Here is a 22,606-nt window from a genome sequence, read left to right on the forward strand (position 1 = left end):
TTTAACAGAATCACGAGTTGAACAGCCCAAATGATGAAAAAGAGAGGACCTAAAATAGAACCTTGAGGAACACTACTAGTATAACTAAATGCATTGAACAAATGACTACTGACTGCATCCGAAGTAAACAAGCTACAGCAACACTTTAGCAACATAAATCACATTACGAAAAAAATGTTTTACTGCCAAAAAGGAGAGGCCTTAACAGGGTGCTTTGACGAACGCCTCAGTTATGTAAAACACAAGTTGGGAACCTAGTGTTTTATGTTCGCTAGCAAGGTTAAAATGTGTTTATAATGGTCCAAGTTCCTCTGCACAACAGAAGCACTGTTGTGTTTTTAGTAATTTACTGCAAAAATATTTGTCTTCAAGTTTTGAACTGAACTTGGGGGCTGTTATTGGTGTCATTTCTGAGCTGGATTTGGCCCCTGGGATGCCAGTTGAGAATCTCTGCTATTCCTCGTTTTCTACCTCAGATGTTCCCCTGTAATACAATACCAAGTAGCGTAGTCCTCGATTAAGGTGAATACAGAACCAACACTGGGTCAGCGCGTTTTAAAACTAGTCGTTGGTTATTGTTCTGTTACGTATTTACTGTAACTGTTCAGCTTGTGCCTCTTTCAGACTTTTCGATGGCCGATCGCTAGCAGTCTGGATGGAAGTGAGATGCTGGAGATCCAAGTGTACAATTATAGCAAAGTCTTCACTAACAGGTAAACCCACATTTAAAAACATGATTCCCAACATAAAATAGCTGTGGTCTATCACAAGCCTGTGATCGGTAATAAATGACATACCGCAAGTTTATCGGCTGAAGAAGAATAAACAAAAATCCCCAAAGTGCTTGTACTTAATTGACTCACTTGTTTATGCAATGGACTTGCAAACCACAAATCTTCCTCTGGTGTCGAAGAACTTAAATTCAAACTTTGGTTTCATCTTTTCATTTAATGCCTTGTTTCCCAATTGCACCAGTGTTTTGGTTCCGGCTCAACTTAGGCGGTCTCCTCATCATCACAAGCAGGTTGTGAATGAGTTCCCCATCAGTGTGAAAGTGGATTAGGTCATCAGTAATGGACCCATTTGTCACTCAGTGATCTCCTGACTAGCAGATCTTGATGACTACGAGGTGCCATGACGGACGATATAATTCAGATGTTATGTGGAGCTGGCTTTATAAATCACAGCTATTGATATTTACTGTCAAAATCATTCTGTGTCATGTTTAAATACGTCCGTGGTTGTATCAGAATCCCAGATTGAAACAAATTCATCCAGATTGTAACAGCTGCTTGTTTATGGTCCACATGCTACCACATGTCGCCCACACACAACTATTAGACACCGTTTATATGTGTGTGTGCCCTTCAACTGGCAATCCTCAGCTAGAAGCTGATGGCAGCCAAGTCGACAGATGTGGTGTCAGCTCAACAGAAGGACGTTAGTAATTGTCAACACAGTTTTTCTGGTGGAGGTTTTTCCAATGTGGAAAACAGAAAAATTACCATCTAAAACTTGTCTCAGTGCCATCAACTTGTATATTCTCCTGAGAACCAGCGTCCTCTGCATTGGACCTTTGTTTTTAGTCTATTTCTTATTTTCTCAGGGTAGAAATAGCCTTGGTATGCAAAACACAAATCTCCATTGCATAAGAGACTAATATTACTGTACTGACTTGAATATAAAGCGGTATTTTCCCTTGAAAGTATCTGAAAATAATTGGTCGTTGTATGTTTGGGGTCAGAAGATTTGAGAATGAATCCTACCAAAGTCTTGCTTTGAAAAGTTGTCTCAAAGGTAAAACTAGTTAGAAAATATAATGCAGCTGAGATAGGCTCCAGCACACCCCGCCACCCCGAAAGGGACAAGCGGTAGAAATGGATGGATGGAAGACTTTAAAACTTTTTTCCCAGGGACAAAAATGCTGTCTCTTAGTATATGTTAAAGGGGTCATATTAGAATTTGTTTTTTACATGTAAAACACTTCATTGTGGTCTACGTAACATGTAATGGTGGTTCTTTGGTCAAAATTTTGCATCGCTTTCTAACTATATCTTCCGAATGCGTCATTTTATAGGCAGTCTTATTTATGTGCCAAAGTCCTCCTCCTGTCACCCCTCCTTCGAACTGTGTCTTCTCCCCGTCAGCCATGTTGTAGTTTTAAGCGCTTCCATATCAAATCTATGGACACATATACAGTACGTTAGAACTATACGCTACTTACAATTAAAAATGGCGCTCAGTGACAACGTCAACTACAACTGAATAAAAAAGGTAAACTCGTGCAAAGCTCTTAAAGTAAACCTCTACCATGTATCTGCTAACGTGACTAAGGCAAAATACATCACTAAAAACTTAAATTCTGAACGGCTCGTTGGGAGAAAGTTTGGAAGAAGACAAGGTTGTTTTATAAACAGCTCCGCCACGCCTCCGTGGTTTGATTTCAAAATTTTGGGACTTATGTAGATCCCAAATAGAAAAAACAAATACCAACAGGTAAGAAAAGATGGTTTTGCATATTATGACCCATTTAACATATTTGCTATAAGCCTTTCCATATCTATATACAGTAAATATATACAGGGACAGTTTTGTATACAGGGCAACAATGTATACAAAACAATAAAGAGCAACAATGTACACTGTGTCACAAAACCGTGATATGATCTGAATCATGGACTTTGTGATCCATTCCACCTCTACTTTACACATTATATATATATATATATATATATATATATATATACTCATATTTTCTATGCAAAGCAATATAGCCTTCTTATTCCCATCTGTAATATGCAGATTTCAATTAAGTGCCTGCTCAGTGCTTAAAATATTGATTGTGCTTGCTTGTTTTGTGAGATTTTTGCTCCCCGTAGGCTTTTATCCCACACTGGGTGATTGTTTGCGTGTTCCATCTGACGACTTTCTTAATGATTATGCACACTCTCGTAGGGGATGTCACATATACTGTGTGTTTATGGAACCTTATATTGTGGGCATTGCTTTGGGTAAACTCTTTCAATTATTCACAAGCTCTAATTGGCTTAGTCAGTGGCGACTCACAGGATATGTACAATCATAATCGCATGTCTATGCCGAATTATTATGTTTGTAACAATATATTTTAGTTAAAGGCAGAACTAGATTTAAGGACAATTAATTATACTTTATTCTATTTTCCCTGGGCAAGTAATAACCTCAGCGGAGGAGTGCACCTCGGAGCTAAAATGTTATAAGTATTTGGGTAATTAGCTCATTCATACTATTTGCAGGCCTCCAATAGTATCGCTAAGGATTATTTATACTGGATTTTAATGTTTTTTCATTCAGACACTAAAGGCCTGATCTACTAAAGGTTTGTATGTACTAAAACATGTGCAAACTTGGTAGCACATGCAAATCTGATTTACTAGACTGGTGCGCCGAGGATTGCGTTTCTAAAATGAGCAAAATAAGATGTGTAATCCATTTAGCGTGTCTGTCTTTATGAATAGGCAGAATATATGCTGATTATCAAAACGCCGACAATAGTGGGAGGAGAAAATGAAAATATAATTATTTAGCAAACGCAGTGTGATCTATTAAGGCTGAAACTGTTCTGCGGTTACTGTTCAGCATCTTCATCTACGTCTATAGAAAGGAAATGCAAAATGGCAGAAATACAGAAATACTGCAGCAATGAGAAAGGAGGCGATCATATTGCAGTTCCCAAGCTCTGGAACGACCTACCTCTGAGTGTTAGACAAGCCTCCTCTCTTCCTGTTTTTAAATCTCTCTTAAAAACATACTTTTATTCCATGGCTTTTAACACTGAGTGATATCCATCCTGCAATGGCGCCCCATAATACACCTGCTGTGAACCTGTTTTTATGTTTTTATTTATTCTATTTTATTTATTTATTTTTTATCGTGTTCTGTTTGTGTTGTGTTGTGTTTGCTCGGTACTCGTTTTATCTTTTAACCTGTCCATTGTACAGCACTTTGGCTACCCCTGTGGTAAATTTTAAATGTGCTTTATAAATAAAGTTGATTTGATTTGATTTGATTCCATTTTAGGTATGCTTGTCAACATCTATGGATTGTCAAAAATAATTTATTATTTTCGCCATTTCCAGGTGTTGCTCTGTAACCAGTTCATCCTTGATATTTAATCTGATCGCTATTAAACTTTACCCAGGCATATTAAACATATGGGGGAGGCTACATTTCGAAATGCTTAGGTTTTCATTACATGGGTGAAGCATGGCGACCAAGATTATCCTTTTCCATTGACAACTTTACCGTTAAGCATGGGTCTCAAATTCAAACGCAACTAGTTAGCCTGTTGAAAAAAAAGAAAAAGGAAAAAAATCAATAGATTTCCCCCCCCAAAAAAACAGTAAGCAGTCACTGGAATTTTACCATAACATTTACAATGGTTTTTACAACAAAATACTGTAAATTGAAAAAACTGAACTGCTGTTGTTTTTACATTAAAATTGTGGTTACTAAGCTGCCATTTTTTAATCGTAAAATCTATGGCCATTTTTTACAGTGCATTACTATAAATTCAAAAACAGTACCACTGTTATATTTACTGCACAATTTCTGACTGAGCTGCTCCTTTTTTACCGTAAAATCTGTTATGTGTTTTTGTAGTGCATTACTGTAAATGGAAAAATGGTACCACTGATGATTTTACGGTAAATTTCAAGTGACGAGCTGCCAGGTATTTATAGTAAAATCTACTGACTTTTCTACAGTGTAGCCTTGAGGACATGCAATCAATTACTTTTGCAGCTTTGCAGCAATTTGCCTACTTTGGGCATCCTTGCTATAGGCCTTAGTGTAGGCTGACCATATTCTGAAATCCCAAAAAGAGGCCACATATATGCGTGCCAAGGCATAACTTGCTTTATAAATAATATATTTATTTAAATAAAGCCTTTTTTCTCTTCTGTTAACAGCAGGGTTGGTGCTAGGAATTTTCAAAATGGGGTCCCAGGGACTCCATCAAGTCATAAAAATGGGGTCCCACAGTACATTTTTGGGGTCCCACTTTTTGGTAACCGTTTTGAAAAAAAAAAGATAAACGTATGCATTATCCTGTTATATCTCACATTCTATATTCCATCCATCCATCCATCTTCTTCCGCTTATCCGAGGTCGGGTCGCGGGGGCAGCAGCCTAAGCAGGGAAGCCCAGACTTCCCTCTCCCCAGCCACTTCGTCCAGCTCTTCCTGTGGGACCCCGAGGCGTTCCCAGGCCAGCCGGGAGACATAGTCTTCCCAACGTGTCCTGGGTCTTCCCCGCGGCCTCCTACCGGTCGGACGTGCCCTAAACACCTCCCTAGGGAGGCGTTCGGGTGGCATCCTGACCAGATGCCCGAACCACCTCATCTGGCTACTCTCGATGTGGAGGAGCAGCGGCTTTACTTTGAGCTCCCCCCGGATGGCAGAGCTTCTCACCCTATCTCTAAGGGAGAGCCCCGCCACCCGGCGGAGGAAACTCATTCCTTTCGGTCATAACCCAAAGCTCATGACCATAGGTGAGGATGGGAACGTAGATCGACCGGTAAATTGAGAGCTTTGCCTTCCGGCTCAGCTCCTTCTTCACCACAACGGGTCGATACAGCGTCCGCATTACTGAAGACGCCGCACCGATCCGCCTGTCGATCTCACGATCCACTCTTCCCTCACTCGTGAACAAGACTCCGAGGTACTTGAACTCCTCCACTTGGGGCAAGATCTCCTCCCCAACCAACATTCACCCAACACCAACACCCAACATTCTATATTGTGTTTTGGAAAAAGGTTGTCATAAACGTTACTTAATTCATTAGAAAAAATAATAAAAAAAGAAAACAAATTTGTATACATATGTAAATGTATTCAGTTAGAAACATTCATTCACTTTCTTCTTTCCTTCATGGATCTAAACTTTACCACTGCTGTTAGTTTTTTCTATGTTTTTATTTAATAAGTTGTAGATGTATTTATTTCAGTATAAAAGTGTAAAAAGTGTTTTGCTTCAGTCATGAAATGATGATAATGGTGTGCCAGGGCATACATACATTTTATATTTAAGGAGTCTACACCAACTTGAGATCCATCCCTCATTTCTAAATGTTTTAGTTTTTGTTATGTTGTTTTTTTGTTTGTTTTCCGCCCTTTTTTGTCAAACAAAACTATGTTTTTAATGGCAAACACACAATATATGCAAAATCTTCCACGAAAAATATTTTTCAAAGTGGAATATTTGATGTGAAGTAATCGGAACCTTGGATAGGTCAATAATTCATAATAACATTGATTTTGATTCAATATTATATTTTGAGCAATGACAGTTTGAAAGAAAAAAAACAGCTTTGTTTTATTAGTCAACATTGCAACTTTTTTTAAATTACATTTCACCTTTAAGCTTTTTTATTTCACTTTTGTTATGTTTTTGTTTATTTCAATAGTATTTTTAGAATGTGCCGTGGGCCTTTAAAACATTAGCTGTGGGCCGCAAATGGCCTCCGGGGCACACTTTTGACACCCCTGCTATAGATAATAAAACATTTGATCTGATAAATATATCGATAAAAAGGAGAGCCTGGCGACGCATGCGCGTTTATCATAACGCACAGTCACCATTTCTGCTTCAGTAAACAATGACGGTGATGACGTCACTGTCAGCAATGCTAACTTGTCAGCCACTTCTTCAAGAGACTCCTTTTGAACACTCCTCCCACATTAACACTTCAAAAGGCAAACAATTGCCCCGTTTTTTGACCTTTAAAGTATGTTTTTGGGGTGGAGGAGTCGCTCGGGTGCTGGTTAGCTTGAAGCTAACAGCTAACCTGTCTCCATCCTTGAATGATGTGGATCCAGCGGGAGATAAAAGTGAAGTTTCCATGGACTCACAAAGACTAAAATAACTCATTTACTGGAGTTAAAAATTTTGACTTTACACTCACCTTAGTGTTTACCATGAAGTCTTTATTTTGACAACCCCTCGTGGTAAACTTGTCCGAGTGCAAACTGAGGCAGTATTTGTCATTGATAAAACTTTTGGCGAATCAAAATTAAAAAACGCAATAAACGGGGACGAAAATTTGACCCGGTAAATATAACAAAACAAAAAACTGGCGGAAAGCGATTATCGATACAATAAAAAAACAAGCATTCCCTCGCTCTCTCGTTCTCTGCCCCTCCCTCACGAATGCTGCTGCGTGCGCACACCTTCACAATTTGTTTTGTTTTTAACCCCTTCTTAACCCTGAACGTACATTGAAAATACACGCAACCCTAACTCAAAATGCCGGACATTTGAGGCAACCCCGCAAAAGAGGACATGTCCGGGGAAAAGAGGACATATGGTCAGTCTACCTTAGTGACAACTACTCAAACTTTTATTGAATAAAGTAAAACAATATAATTAGTTTCTCATGGCTTTCATATCTTGTTTTGTTTGCAACCACCTAAGTTATTCCCTGCAAAGACTACAGTTTTGAGATGTGTGTGTTTCAGTTGCAAGACAACAAACAATAAGAACTACTCAGCCAAAGCCCCAGTAAAAAGATGAGTCTCAGTAGGCCGGCATGAATAAGTTGAGCTTTAATATAAATGTACTAAACAGTCGGTCTTGGCTGTACGGAAATAGTAATGATTTATCGTGTGTGTGAACTTTCTTCTTGCAAAAATAGACTTTATCCAACTTAGAACCAGCGAACTCTACAGTGGACATTTGTGTTTTGCGTAACAGGACACATTTTTCTCAGAAATGTGTAACTTTGACAAAAATATATAGATCTTGTGGCTATAGAGTAAGGGGGTATTGCAAAGGAACAACAGTACAGTGGAACCTTAAAAGTCTAAAGGTTGTAAAATACGGAACTGAGCACTGAATTTCTGCAAGACTTCAGTTCAGACCTTCAAAGGATTCATTCATGCTTGGGGGTGTGTTATTTAGCAAAACATGTTTTGTATTGTACTAAATGGATTTCTTTCTGCAGCAATCTCGCAAAGGCTATAGCTTGCATCATTTTCAAAATGAATAAGAAGCTTTAGAAAAAAAACATTTATTTTGCTATACAAGCAAACTGGATTATTGTGGCAGTATTCTGCTGTTAATCTCATTTTAACTACCTGTCTGTCATAAAGTAAATGAACTGAGGAGTTTTCTCAATGCTTGTCTGAGCTCATCCTTGTCAGCATTAATGACTTATATGCTCTTTAACCTCTTACACAGAGCAAGAGTGAAGAATACATGCGTCAACATGAACTGTGATAATGATTAAATGTCTTTACAGGCAATGGCGTCACAGCACATGTTCATCTGTACAGGACACAAACACATAATGGTGTGTATTGATCGATGTGTGTTTTATTTTTTTTATCTCCCCCTGCAGACTGGTGGGGACTTTCTGCATGGTGCTCCAGAAAGTGGCGGAGGAGGGGCAGCTCGAGCTGACTGACACACTCTTAGACGATAATAACACATCCATAAATGTGAGTCTTGCTTGCACTCCACTAGTTTTGGGTATCAGGAGTGTTTTTGAGGTGAACATGTCCATATCAAGCAAGCATAGATTGTTCCCACGGAAAAAAAAATTCAACAAATGCAGGAATTAAGTCATGTAACTGAATACAGGGCATAAAATTAGCTGTAAAACTTTTTTTTTTAACTAAGCAAAGTGTCCTGCGGTACAGTGCTCGGATTACATATTTAATCAATTAAATTAAATTAAACAATTAAAAAATACAACAAAGACTGGAAACACGTATGTATCGGAATATATATATATATATATATATACGTATATATATATATATATATATATATATATATATATATATATATATATATATATATATATATATACATATATATATATATATATATATATATATATATACGTATATATATATATATATATATATATATATATATATATATACGTATATATATACACATATATATATATATATATATATATATATATATATATATATATATATATATATACGTATATATATACACAGGTAAAAGCCAGTAAATTAGAATATTTTGAAAAACTTGATTTATTTCAGTAATTGCATTCAAAAGGTGTAACTTGTACATTATATTTATTCATTGCACACAGACTGATGCATTCAAATGTTTATTTCATTTAATTTTGATGATTTGAAGTGGCAACAAATGAAAATCCAAAATTCCGTGTGTCACAAAATTAGAATATTACTTAAGGCTAATACAAAAAAGGGATTTTTAGAAATGTTGGCCAACTGAAAAGTATGAAAATGAAAAATATGAGCATGTGCAATACTCAATACTTGGTTGGAGCTCCTTTTGCCTCAATTACTGCGTTAATGCGGCGTGGCATGGAGTCGATGAGTTTCTGGCACTGCTCAGGTGTTATGAGAGCCCAGGTTGCTCTGATAGTGGCCTTCAACTCTTCTGCGTTTTTGGGTCTGGCATTCTGCATCTTCCTTTTCACAATACCCCACAGATTTTCTATGGGGCTAAGGTCAGGGGAGTTGGCGGGCCAATTTAGAACAGAAATATCATGGTCCGTAAACCAGGCACGGGTAGATTTTGCGCTGTGTGCAGGCGCCAAGTCCTGTTGGAACTTGAAATCTCCATCTCCATAGAGCAGGTCAGCAGCAGGAAGCATGAAGTGCTCTAAAACTTGCTGGTAGACGGCTGCGTTGACCCTGGATCTCAGGAAACAGAGTGGACCGACACCAGCAGATGACATGGCACCCCAAACCATCACCCAACCATGCAAATTTTGCATTTCCTTTGGAAATCGAGGTCCCAGAGTCTGGAGGAAGACAGGAGAGGCACAGGATCCACGTTGCCTGAAGTCTAGTGTAAAGTTTCCACCATCAGTGATGGTTTGGGGTGCCATGTCATCTGCTGGTGTCGGTCCACTCTGTTTCCTGAGATCCAGGGTCAACGCAGCCGTCTACCAGCAAGTTTTAGAGCACTTCATGCTTCCTGCTGCTGACCTGCTCTATGGAGATGGAGATTTCAAGTTCCAACAGGACTTGGCGCCTGCACACAGCGCAAAATCTACCCGTGCCTGGTTTACGGACCATGATATTTCTGTTCTAAATTGGCCCGCCAACTCCCCTGACCTTAGCCCCATAGAAAATCTGTGGGGTATTGTGAAAAGGAAGATGCAGAATGCCAGACCCAAAAACGCAGAAGAGTTGAAGGCCACTATCAGAGCAACCTGGGCTCTCATAACACCTGAGCAGTGCCAGAAACTCATCGACTCCATGCCACGCCGCATTAACGCAGTAATTGAGGCAAAAGGAGCTCCAACCAAGTATTGAGTATTGTACATGCTCGTATTTTTCATTTTCATACTTTTCAGTTGGCCAACATTTCTAAAAATCCCTTTTTTGTATTAGCCTTAAGTAATATTCTAATTTTGTGACACACGGAATTTTGGATTTTCATTTGTTGCCACTTCAAATCATCAAAATTAAATGAAATAAACATTTGAATGCATCAGTCTGTGTGCAATGAATAAATATAATGTACAAGTTACACCTTTTGAATGCAATTACTGAAATAAATCAAGTTTTTCAAAATATTCTAATTTACTGGCTTTTACCTGTATATATATATATATATATATATACATATACGTATATATATATATATATATATACATATATATATATATATATATACACAGGTAAAAGCCAGTATATACGTATATATATATATATATACACACAGGTAAAAGCCAGTAAATTAGAATATTTTGAAAAACTTGATTTATTTCAGTAATTGCATTCAAAAGGTGTAACTTGTACATTATATTTATTCATTGCACACAGACTGATGCATTCAAATGTTTATTTCATTTAATTTTGATGATTTGAAGTGGCAACAAATGAAAATCCAAAATTCCGTGTGTCACAAAATTAGAATATTACTTAAGGCTAATACAAAAAAGGGATTTTTAGAAATGTTGGCCAACTGAAAAGTATGAAAATGAAAAATATGAGCATGTACAATACTCAATACTTGGTTGGAGCTCCTTTTGCCTCAATTACTGCGTTAATGCGGCGTGGCATGGAGTCGATGAGTTTCTGGCACTGCTCAGGTGTTATGAGAGCCCAGGTTGCTCTGATAGTGGCCTTCAACTCTTCTGCGTTTTTGGGTCTGGCATTCTGCATCTTCCTTTTCACAATACCCCACAGATTTTCTATGGGGCTAAGGTCAGGGGAGTTGGCGGGCCAATTTAGAACAGAAATACCATTGTCCGTAAACCAGGCACGGGTAGATTTTGCGCTGTGTGCAGGCGCCAAGTCCTGTTGGAACTTGAAATCTCCATCTCCATAGAGCAGGTCAGCAGCAGGAAGCATGAAGTGCTCTAAAACTTGCTGGTAGACGGCTGCGTTGACCCTGGATCTCAGGAAACAGAGTGGACCGACACCAGCAGATGACATGGCACCCCAAACCATCACCCAACCATGCAAATTTTGCATTTCCTTTGGAAATCGAGGTCCCAGAGTCTGGAGGAAGACAGGAGAGGCACAGGATCCACGTTGCCTGAAGTCTAGTGTAAAGTTTCCACCATCAGTGATGGTTTGGGGTGCCATGTCATCTGCTGGTGTCGGTCCACTCTGTTTCCTGAGATCCAGGGTCAACGCAGCCGTCTACTAGCAAGTTTTAGAGCACTTCATGCTTCCTGCTGCTGACCTGCTCTATGGAGATGGAGATTTCAAGTTCCAACAGGACTTGGCGCCTGCACACAGCGCAAAATCTACCCGTGCCTGGTTTACGGACCATGGTATTTCTGTTGTAAATTGGCCCGCCAACTCCCCTGACCTTAGCCCCATAGAAAATCTGTGGGGTATTGTGAAAAGGAAGATGCAGAATGCTAGACCCAAAAACGCAGAAGAGTTGAAGGCCACTATCAGAGCAACCTGGGCTCTCATAACACCTGAGCAGTGCCAGAAACTCATCGACTCCATGCCACGCCGCATTAACGCAGTAATTGAGGCAAAAGGAGCTCCAACCAAGTATTGAGTATTGTACATGCTCATATTTTTCATTTTCATACTTTTCAGTTGGCCAACATTTCTAAAAATCCCTTTTTTGTATTAGCCTTAAGTAATATTCTAATTTTGTGACACACGGAATTTTGGATTTTCATTTGTTGCCACTTCAAATCATCAAAATTAAATGAAATAAACATTTGAATGCATCAGTCTGTGTGCAATGAATAAATATAATGTACAAGTTACACCTTTTGAATGCAATTGCTGAAATAAATCAAGTTTTTCAAAATATTCTAATTTACTGGCTTTTACCTGTATATATATATATGTATATATATATATATACAGGGCCGGCCCGTGGCATAGGCCGTATAGGCAAATGCTAAGGGCGCCGTCCATCAGGGGGCGCCACGCCAGTGCCACAAATGTTGGAGAAAAAAAAAAAAAAGAAAAAAAGTTGGTACTATTATTTCTAAATACAAAAAATAATCCCACGTTAATTAAAATGCAAAGTAAAGCCTATTTAATAGAAATATTATTTGTTACAACATTGCGCCCTCCTCCCTCCGCACGGTGCGCCCCCTCCCTTCCCGTATCATGACTCTTTTTGGACGTCACCACATCAAAAAATCAACACAAGATGCCAAAACTGTCAGGTGCCCAGGGAAGAAAAAAGAGAAAAGAAGAGGAGGAGAAACGAGAACAGACAGAGGTAGCAGGTAGGTAGCGTTAGCCTACATGAAATTATTTGTCTGTTACAGAATGTGATAGTAACCTGGCTTTTTAGCATTAAGCTAATGTTACATGATTCGGCAATTGCTAATCAATAAATAGCTAGTTCTGTTTTAACGTCGGGTTAATATTGTGGAGGGGGCTAAATTGTTATGGAAAATAATAATGTAACGTTAGGTAATTACAGTACTCCCACCTTACATTCCTCAGGGACATTTCTTTCTTTCTTTAGTTTATTTCGAACATGAACACACTTACATCATAATACATCACACAATTTCATATTATTTCATTTTACATCATGCCCGAAAAGGAGTAGGAAGAAGCAAAGCTTATTTAATCCTACCCCTTTCCCACTTCAAAGCGTTTACAAATATATAGAATCATTTACTGACCTTTTTATATAATAAAATAACATCTATGAATTAGTATACAACAGTTTTGTAATATGTAATTAATTAATTAATTCAGTCATTATTAACATACTGAGATGAAGAATATCTTATTTTCAATAAGGTTGAAAGTATTTCTCATAATTCTTCTTCTTTGTACTCTGCAAGCACTATTATTTTGAACAACCTCTTAAACTGGATCATATCAGTACAATTTTTAACTTCTTTACTTAATCCATTCCATAATTTAATTCCACATACTGATATGCTAAAAGTTCTAAGTGTTGTACGTGCATATAAATGTTTGTATTAGATCTTTTAAGCAGGTGTTTTTTGTTTACATTGTCATACCTGCCAACTACTCCGGTTTTCCCGTAATTAGTACGGTTTTCATCAACCTATTCCGGGTTACGGTTGCAGTGATAAAAAATACGGTTTTTCATTAATTACATTTTTTTTTTTTCAAGTTTTATTCACGAAATCGCGTAACAACAATCACAATCGACACTGCTTCCCGTAACTTCCTATCGAGCCATTCCGAATGCCATGCGCGAGGCTATTTATAGCACCGCTGCCAAGCACGAGGCACCTGTTGCCCATTGTTTCCAAACATTGAATCAGCCGGAGAAAAATCGCAAACGAGTCTTAAACCGAAAAGAAAACTGCAGTGAAGAATATTCAAAAGCCTATCCGGGAATAATTATCCGTTCCAAAAAGGGTGAAAACTACGCGAATTGCACCTTGTGCAGACAAGATTTTTCGATCGGACACGGAGGAATTAGCGATGTAAAAGACCACGTTGGGACAAAAAAACACAAGTCTAATGCCGTTGCTAAATTTGGATTTTAGCCACAAAAAGGTAATGACACCAATGTTATCTATTGGAATTGTTTAGTACTGTTATACTGTTAAAAGTGTTTATACTATTTATGCTTTCAAGTCCAAGTTGAAGAAATCTTGTTAAATGTTGACAGCATAACTACCAAAATACAGTATGTCCTTAATATTTTTGCAGTGCTATTTCTGTTGAAAAGTTAAAATGATTACATTAGAGATGTGATGTGCCACTTTTCAAGTGTCTGATGGCTTAAATTAATTTTCATTAATTTTTCATATTTTGAATTCTTTTGAAAGGCTTACAAAAAAACTACATTTGAATTGTAATTCCATGCTATTGACAGGACTATTCATTTTAATGAAGTTAGCTTACCAGGTTTACAGTATGATAATTGTGATAAAAATGTGAATTTTAGGCACAGAATATTTTTTACAATTGAACAAGGCAGTAGATTATACAAGCTTGGACAGAAAGTTAATGACACCAATTTCTTTTTTAATGGAATTGTTTAGTATTGTTTTACCATTTGTTTACTGTAAAAAGTGTTTATACTGTTTATACTTTCAATTAACAAATTGAAGTCTTGTGAAAGGTTGACAGGATAACTGGCATTAACTGTCAAAATAATTTCAAACTATTGAAGTTATCTTACAGAATAAACATGTCAATCAACCCATATGATTTTTGCTGTAATATTTTAGTTTTGAAAAGTCACTGTGACTGATAGAAAAGTGATGGTTTTAGCAACATTTTAACCTGTCTGAATGCAATCAATCATTTTGCGTCGGGGGGCGAAGCCTGAACCCCCCACCAGGACTTTGTCCTGGACTTACCGGGGCCTGCGGCCCCTGGACCCTGGCTACTAGGTTTTTCTGATTTCAAAAGTTGGCAGGTATGCATTGTTATTGCCTTCTGGTTAGCTAATGTTTGCCCTGCAGGTAACCGTCACTTTTCCACCCCTTTATATATTAGGTATAGTTGTAAGTAAAAAAAAAAGAAGGTCAAAGACAAAGCTATTCAGGTTCTTGTGAGTATATATACTTCACTGCCGATGTGGGGGGGCGCCACCTAAAATCTTGCCTAGGGCGCCAGATTGGTTAGGGCCGGGCCTGTATATATATACGTATATATATATATATATATATATATATATATATATATATATATATATATATATATATATAAATTGAACAAAAATATAAACGCAACACTTTTGTTTTTGCTCCCTTTTTGCATGAGGTGAACTCAAAAATGTCAAACTTTCACTATACACACAAAAGACCAAATTTTCTCAAATATTGTTCAGAAATCTGTCTAAATCTGTGTTAGTGAGCACTTCTTCTTTGCCAAGATAATCCATTCTACCTCACAGGAGTGGCATATAAAGATGTTGATTAACCAGCATGATTAAGGTGTGCCTTAGGCTGCCCACAATGAAAGGCCACTCTGAAATGTGTGTATATATATATATATATATATATATATATATATATATATATATATATATGTATATATATATATATATATATATATATATATATATATATATATATATATATATATATGTGCATATATATATAAGAAATACTTGACTTTCAGTGAATTCTAGCTATATATATATATATATATATATATATATATATATATATATATATATATATATGAAATACTTGACTTGGTGAATTCTAGCTGTAAATATACCCCTCCCCTCTTGACCACGCCCCCCACCCCCCACCTCCCGAAATCGGAGGTCTCAAGGTTGGCAAGTATGGTATCTGGTGTGACCACCATTTGCCTCACGCAGTGCAACACATCTCCTTGATTGTGGCCTGTGGAATGTTGGTCCACTTCTCTTCAATGGCTGTGTGAAGTTGCTGGATATTGGCAGGAACTGGAACACGCTGTGGTATACGCCGATCCATAGCATCCCAAACGTGCTCAATGGGTGACATGTCCGGTGAGTATGCTGGCCATGCAAGAACTGGGATGTTCTTAGCTTCCAGGAATTGTGTGCAGATCCTTGCAACGTGGGGCCGTGCATTGACAATGCTGCAACATGAGGTGATGGTCTCGGGTGAATGGTACAACATTGGGCCTCAGGATCTCGTCACAGTATCTCTGTGCATTCAAAATGCCATCAATCAAATGAACTTGCATTTGTTGTTAACAACGTACGCCTGCCCATACCATAACCCCACCCACACTATGGGCCACTTGATTCATAACGTTGACATCAGCAAACCGCTCTCCCACATGACGCCACACGCGCTGTCTGCCATATGCCATGAACAGTGAAAACCGGGATTTGCCCGTGAAGAGAACACCTCTCCAATGTGCCAGATGCCATTGAATGTGAGCATTTGCCCACTCAAGTCCGTTATGATGACGAACTGCAGTCAGGTCGAGGACGACGAGCATGCAGATGAGCTTCCCTGAGACGGTTTCTCACAGTTTGTGCAGAAATTCTTTGGTTATGCAAACCAATTGTTGCAGCGGCTGTCTGGGTGGCTGGTCTCAGATGATCATGGAGGTGCACCTGCTGGATGTGGAGGTTCTGGGCTGGTGTGGTTACACGTTGTTTGCGGTTGTGAGGCCAGTTGGATGTACTGCCAAATTCTCAGAAAAATGCATTTGGAGACGGCTTATGGTAGAGAAATGAACATTCAATTCAAGAGCAACAGCTCTGGTGGACATTCCTCCTACAAGACTTTGAGGGGCGGCTGCTGGTCTTTTAAGAAGGAGATGCTCATTTACAGCTACTTTCTAAACACGAGTATAGTCTCCATATCAACTCAGAACAACGGAATGAAACTTGAAAAATGCTCTGGTTGTGGTTTAAATTTAAAGAGATCGCTAATTTGCTCATTTTGCTGTCAATCAAAAAGAGATTGAGCCTCAGCAAGATCATCCAATCATCATGCAGAAGCCCAAAGTCCAAGCCAGCCGAGGCCAAGCCCACTTTCCATTCACTTTCAGAGACACTCGGCATCCATGGCGAGACAAAGCCTAGCATTTATCCAATGATTGTCTACTTTGGCTGCAGTGAAACAACCCACTCTATGCTCCCCCATTAAAGTCAATGGACGCTCAGCTTCAACACTGTTTAATGCACCACTGTGACGCTATTACAATGAATGAGAAGAAAGTCGCAACCTGACCAAAAGTACAACTTATTCAAGTGCATATTAAGTCAATGAAATGTAAACACAAAAGTACATATTTGACCACTTATTCTTATTTATTTTTTGACATTTTAGACAAAGCTGAGCTTTCCTTGCAGTATAGAGCAATCGCCAGTGCTCAAGACATGAAGCTAAAATGCTAGCTTGAACTGCTTATTTTTCTATCCTTTGTTCAAGTCCCATCTCCTCCTGAATCGCTTAATGAGCGTCAACATTTAGCCAAACTTGCATCTCCAAACCGATGGTTTGTACAGTCCAGGTAGAGGACGAAACTCTGTCCCAGGTGGAGGAGTTTAAGTATCTCGGGGTCTTGTTCACGAGTGAGGGAAAGATGGAGAAGGAAATCAGCCGGAGAATCGGAGCAGCTGGGGCAGTATTGCAGTCTCTCTGCCGCACTGTTGTGACGAAACGAGAGCTGAGCCAGAAGGCAAAGCTCTCGGTCTACCGAGCTATCTACATTCCTACTCTCACCTATGGTCATGAAGTGTGGGTCATGACCGAAAGAATAAGATCGCGGATACAAGCGGCCGAAATGAGTTTCCTCAGAAGGGTGGCTGGCATCTCCCTTAGAAATAGGGTGAGAAGTTCAGTCACCCGAGAGAGACTCTGAGTAGAGCCGCTGCTACTCCGCTTGGAAAGGAGCCAGCTTAGGTGGTTCGGGCATCTCGTGCGGATGCCTCACGAGTGTCTCCCTAGGGAGGTCCTCGTTGCACGTCCCACTGGGAGGAGACCCCGCGGTAGGCCAAGGACCAGATGGGGGGATTACATCTCCTCTCTGGCCTGGGAATGCTTCGGGATTCCCCAGGAGGAAGTTGCTAATGTTGCTCTGGAGAGGGAAGTCTGGGGGACTCTGCTGGAGCTGTTGTCCCCGCGACCCGATTCCGGATAAGCGGTTGAAGATGGATGCATCTCCAGTAAGTGGGCTGTGCTATTACTTTTGCAAACAATCAGCAACTTTGTGTTAAATTAAATTAAACTGATTACCTTGACATTTCTCACACGAGTTTGGCTCAATGTGCTCTAAGAAACGCACACTGCACCTGCACACCGATAGAGAGTAGCACCTGAAATTTTAAAAAGAAGTAAAAAATAAATGGCTCTGTCTCTTAGCAACATCAGCGTATCTGTACCCTTGCTGTATGTACTAATTCTAGCTGTTGAGTGGATTTTTGGGCACATCAAAGACAGAAGATCAGTGCAAGAATGACAGTAGTTCTTTTTAAATTGAAGGTCTAATACTGCATGCATGTGGGAATGAGAATGGCACTGGAGCGAGTTTAAAGCTTCCCTGTGGCGCACAGTTGGAATGGAGGATCTGTGTGTGCTGGTGTGATGTTTTTTACACGATAACACACATTAGGGGGTGTGCGAGCTTACAACATACACATGAAGGGGAGTCATGCATGTAGTACACACACACACACACACACACACACACACACACACACACACACACACACACACACACACACACACACACACACACACACACACACACACACACACACACACACACACACACACACACACATACTTAAGAATGTCAGTGGTGTGAAGAAATGAAGCCCAAGGTTAACCCTTTCAGTTGCAAATACTGTATATAATGTATGTGCTGGTGTGGTTGCTATGGTAACAAAAATAAAACGACACCAATTACCCTGTAAGAATAAAAGGAACAGCTCAGAGAGAGAAAGAAAACATTTAATTTCTCCGCTCATCCATCTGTGTGCTGAACAATATGTTTGTCTTCTTTGGGCTAAAAATGAAGTGAAAGTCAGAAGATTAATAAGGCAAAACCAAACCTTTGAAGACGCACAGAAGACAAACTACCATTGTTTCTGGTGGGGATTAAACTACTGTCAACCTCATTTCAAGCCCAGCAGGCACTATAGCGATGATTTACAACTCCTATAATGACAGCTTCATTACATCCGAAATGTGACGGCAGTTATCCTCAAGGTGGTGTATAATGTCTTTAATTGCCACAGAAAGATTGATACATGCAGGTAAACAAAGGACAAGAGCTTTGAGCCATAACTGTGTGGTAAAGAAGCATATATGCCCTGCTTCATTAGTATTGTTGTCACTTGACCATATTTCAAAAGCAATACGTGATCAGACACAACTAAAATGTATCCCATGTATTTTGGGTATATGTCATGCCAAGTTAAGAGGTTACAACCATCCGAAAATACATAGAATGCAGTTGCTATAGTCAGTAGGAAAATTAGTCAATTAGAGTATTGCCAACCCATGGACAACAGAAAATGTCCTTTATATGTCAACATTTAAGGATACAAATTGTGTCATATGTTGAAATGCCAAGTACAGTGTTCCCTTGTCACTTCGCAGTTCACTTATTACGGTCTCAGTATATCGCAGAATTTAAAAAACAACTGAGTACCATTGAGTACATTGAGATTTGAGGAACTATTTAAGTGTTCATGTTAAAATTACGCTGGTTTTAGAGTATATGAAGTGCTTTAACCCTCAAGGAATCCCTCAATGTTATGAACGTTATAGGTCAGAGGACCTGAAAGGGTTTCAGTCATTAAAGTCTTAAAGTTATATATATATATATATTTTTTTTAACTTTAAATGCTTAAATGTCTAGATCGACTTTAGATGTATTCACTGATATAAAGCTTTCTATGTTGTTTTTATGTGTTATGCTCTTTTTGTCAAAGGAAACACATTTTTTTGCTAAAACCAACTTTTCTTACCTGTTGGTACCTGTTTTTGTGTATTTGGGATCCCTGTAAGTCCCGGAAATTTGAAATCAAACAATGGAGGCATGGTGGAGATAATTATAGAACAATCTTGCCTTTTTTCAAACTTGTTCCAAACATGCCGTTTTAGATTGGTGACGTTTCCCAACATGTGATGATAATTTGTGACGTTTTTCCCAAGTGTGACGTCAGTGGATATCTCCATATATGGTAGAGATTTACCCGAAGAGCTTTGCACCAGTCCGCCATTGTAGTCCGAAGTTGAAGTCACTAAGTTCCTTATTTTTCTCTATCCTCTTGTTGTGGGGTAGACTGGCTCATACATGCACATGCATCCTGTGCTGTTGCCATTTTTAATACAAAGTAGTGTATAGTTCAAACTTATCTCTGTCAGTAGCCTCGATATGGAAGCGCTAAAAACTACAACATGGCTGACGGGGAAAAAGACGCCGAAGTGGAGGCATGTAAGTAAGACCGGCCACAAAATTGCGCACCCTGAAGAGATAGTCAGTAAGCAGCTTATAGATGGTTTGTAAAACAAAATCAATGCAAAATTTTGACCAAAGAACCAACATTACATGTTATGTAGACCACAAGGAAGTGTTTTAAATGTAAAAAAAAAATCATAATATGACTCATCTAAGAGCATAGGAAGTTTTTAAAAGTGTGTGCTAAAGCTGTGTGGAGTGAAATGTATAGTACCGTGTTCCCTAGTCACTTTGTGGTTCACTTACTATGGTCTCAGTACACCGCAGATATTAAAAATGCACTAAGTACCATTGAGTACATTGAGATTTGAGTACCCATGACATTCCCATGTTAGAAATACATTCTGTACATTTTAAAGCGTGTGACGGGTTTTAAGAGAATAGGAAGTGTTTATAAGTGTATGTGAAAGCTGTGTGGAGGGCTTATAAAGAATTAAAATTTACCTACTTTGCAAAATACCTATAGGTACAGTATAATTCAGGATCTAGAGATTTTTTTTGGAATAAAACCAGCATATTCGGCACCAAATGACTGATGATCGAGCAGCTGATAAATGTATTTTTTGCCGATACAGAAGTACCTCAACTTAGGGGTGCCCCAACTTTAGAGTGTTTTCAGATAACAGCTGTCTCTCTGCTAATTGTTATGCTTTAAGTTTTAAGCAAAAATTTGAGTTACAAGCATCCACGCCATTAGCTGGCGTAGCAAATGCCACAGTGAACTCGTAAGAGCAGCTCAAACATCTGGTCGCAGCATTAGCTTATAGCTAGAGATGGACTTAGTTTTTCCAAACATGGGAAGGAAGAACGTGTGGGTGAAGGACAATGCGGAGAAAAAGAAGTGGATGATATTCATTGAATTAAAACACATCATTAAAAAACATGACAGAGTGTGTCACCAACTTAGCAAAGCAATTTGAATGTATCACTGCGAGTCTGCACCATACTGAAGCAGAAGGAGTCTTATGCCAGTCAAAAATGTTAAAATAATATTCAAACGGCAGAAATATAGAAAAGCTGCTGATGGTTTATTTGACAGTGAAGCATTAATATTACTATTACATAATTTCATAAAAGTTGTTAGTCACGTGTTTATACAATACTTATTATCTTAAAGTGTGCTTTTCCTTTTAAAAGGTATGTTAAATGTTAAAATGGTGTTGTTTTGGGGAGGCCAAGCCCAAATTAAATGGATTTCAATTCATTTCAATGGGAGTGTTTAGAATTAATAGCTCATTACAGAATCAATTAAGCACGTAAATTTAAGTACTACTCTTGCTGTTATGTCCCTGATATTGAAAACATGATAAAATAAGATGCATTTTGTCCTAAAACTTTTTTTTCACAAAAACGGATCTTGAAAAAGAGAGGTTGTCTTATATTGCTGGTTATCATACATTTTGGTCAACATTTTGGAGTGAATGCATTGCAATGAAGAAAATTTTCCCATTCAGTCAAAGATATGTCAATCCTCACTCAATCAAGCCTTCCTTCTGTTTCCAGACCAGCGTTACCATAGAGATCAGATACCAGTCGATGGATGGCACAGTGGGCATGTGGCGCAACGGAGAGCTACTGGATGTTCCCGATGACCGTGATGGCGTGTTTTCTTTTGAGACAGAAAGCCTGCTGTCCGGACAAAGTCACGGATCGGGAGCGTCTGCGGGACGATCCTTGCAAGGATCCATAGCGACATTCAGAAAGTGAGTCCAACATGCACAATACAAAATGGTAAAGGTTTTTCTGATTATTTGCCAAGGTTCAGTAGTTAGGTTTCAGACTGTGACCAATGCTTGCTGAACAATCTCAAAAATGTTTCTCATTCACAAAATGAAGCTTGATGGACTTAAAACATTAATCTGGTATAACTCCTCTGTAAGAAAGATGTGAAGGAGCTGGAAAAAGAGAATATATGTAACATTTTAACCTTGAGGAACATTTCCAATTGTCATGCTTTGTGCTTCCCAGCCTTTGCACAGCAGGTTTATGAGTCTGTTTTCCTTCCTTTGGCCTAAACTTTCCTTTAAGGCAACACACTGTATATGATAACTTTGAGACTATCCCATATTATCTTAAAACACCCATGTGAGACTTTACTTGATGCCACTAATAAATTGACAAGATAACATTAGTACCTGCAGCTGTCATCCAATGGTAAAAAAGAAGTTATATGCCTCTATTACTAATAATATTTCCAGAAAATATGTAAATGTTTGTGAAGCTTTAAGATACTTGTTTTTATATCACATATT

The 22,606-nt window shown here is 38.6% G+C and overlaps 1 protein-coding gene across 16 annotated transcripts in view; it reads left to right on the plus strand.

Annotated features, from left to right (window-relative positions):
* Positions 1–22,606, plus strand: part of otofa (otoferlin a) — a 157,434-nt gene that overhangs the window by 45,359 nt on the left and 89,469 nt on the right. For all 16 annotated transcript variants that reach the window (XM_061987276.2, XM_061987288.2, XM_061987289.2 and 13 more), the window contains exons 3-5: positions 625–713; positions 8,378–8,477; positions 21,858–22,057. In XM_061987276.2, coding sequence (XP_061843260.1) covers positions 625–713; positions 8,378–8,477; positions 21,858–22,057 — 389 coding nt within the window. The remainder of the gene's footprint in view (positions 1–624; positions 714–8,377; positions 8,478–21,857; positions 22,058–22,606) is intronic.

The sequence above is a fragment of the Nerophis lumbriciformis genome, linkage group LG26, assembly GCF_033978685.3.
Source record: "Nerophis lumbriciformis linkage group LG26, RoL_Nlum_v2.1, whole genome shotgun sequence".
NCBI lineage: Eukaryota > Metazoa > Chordata > Actinopteri > Syngnathiformes > Syngnathidae > Nerophis > Nerophis lumbriciformis.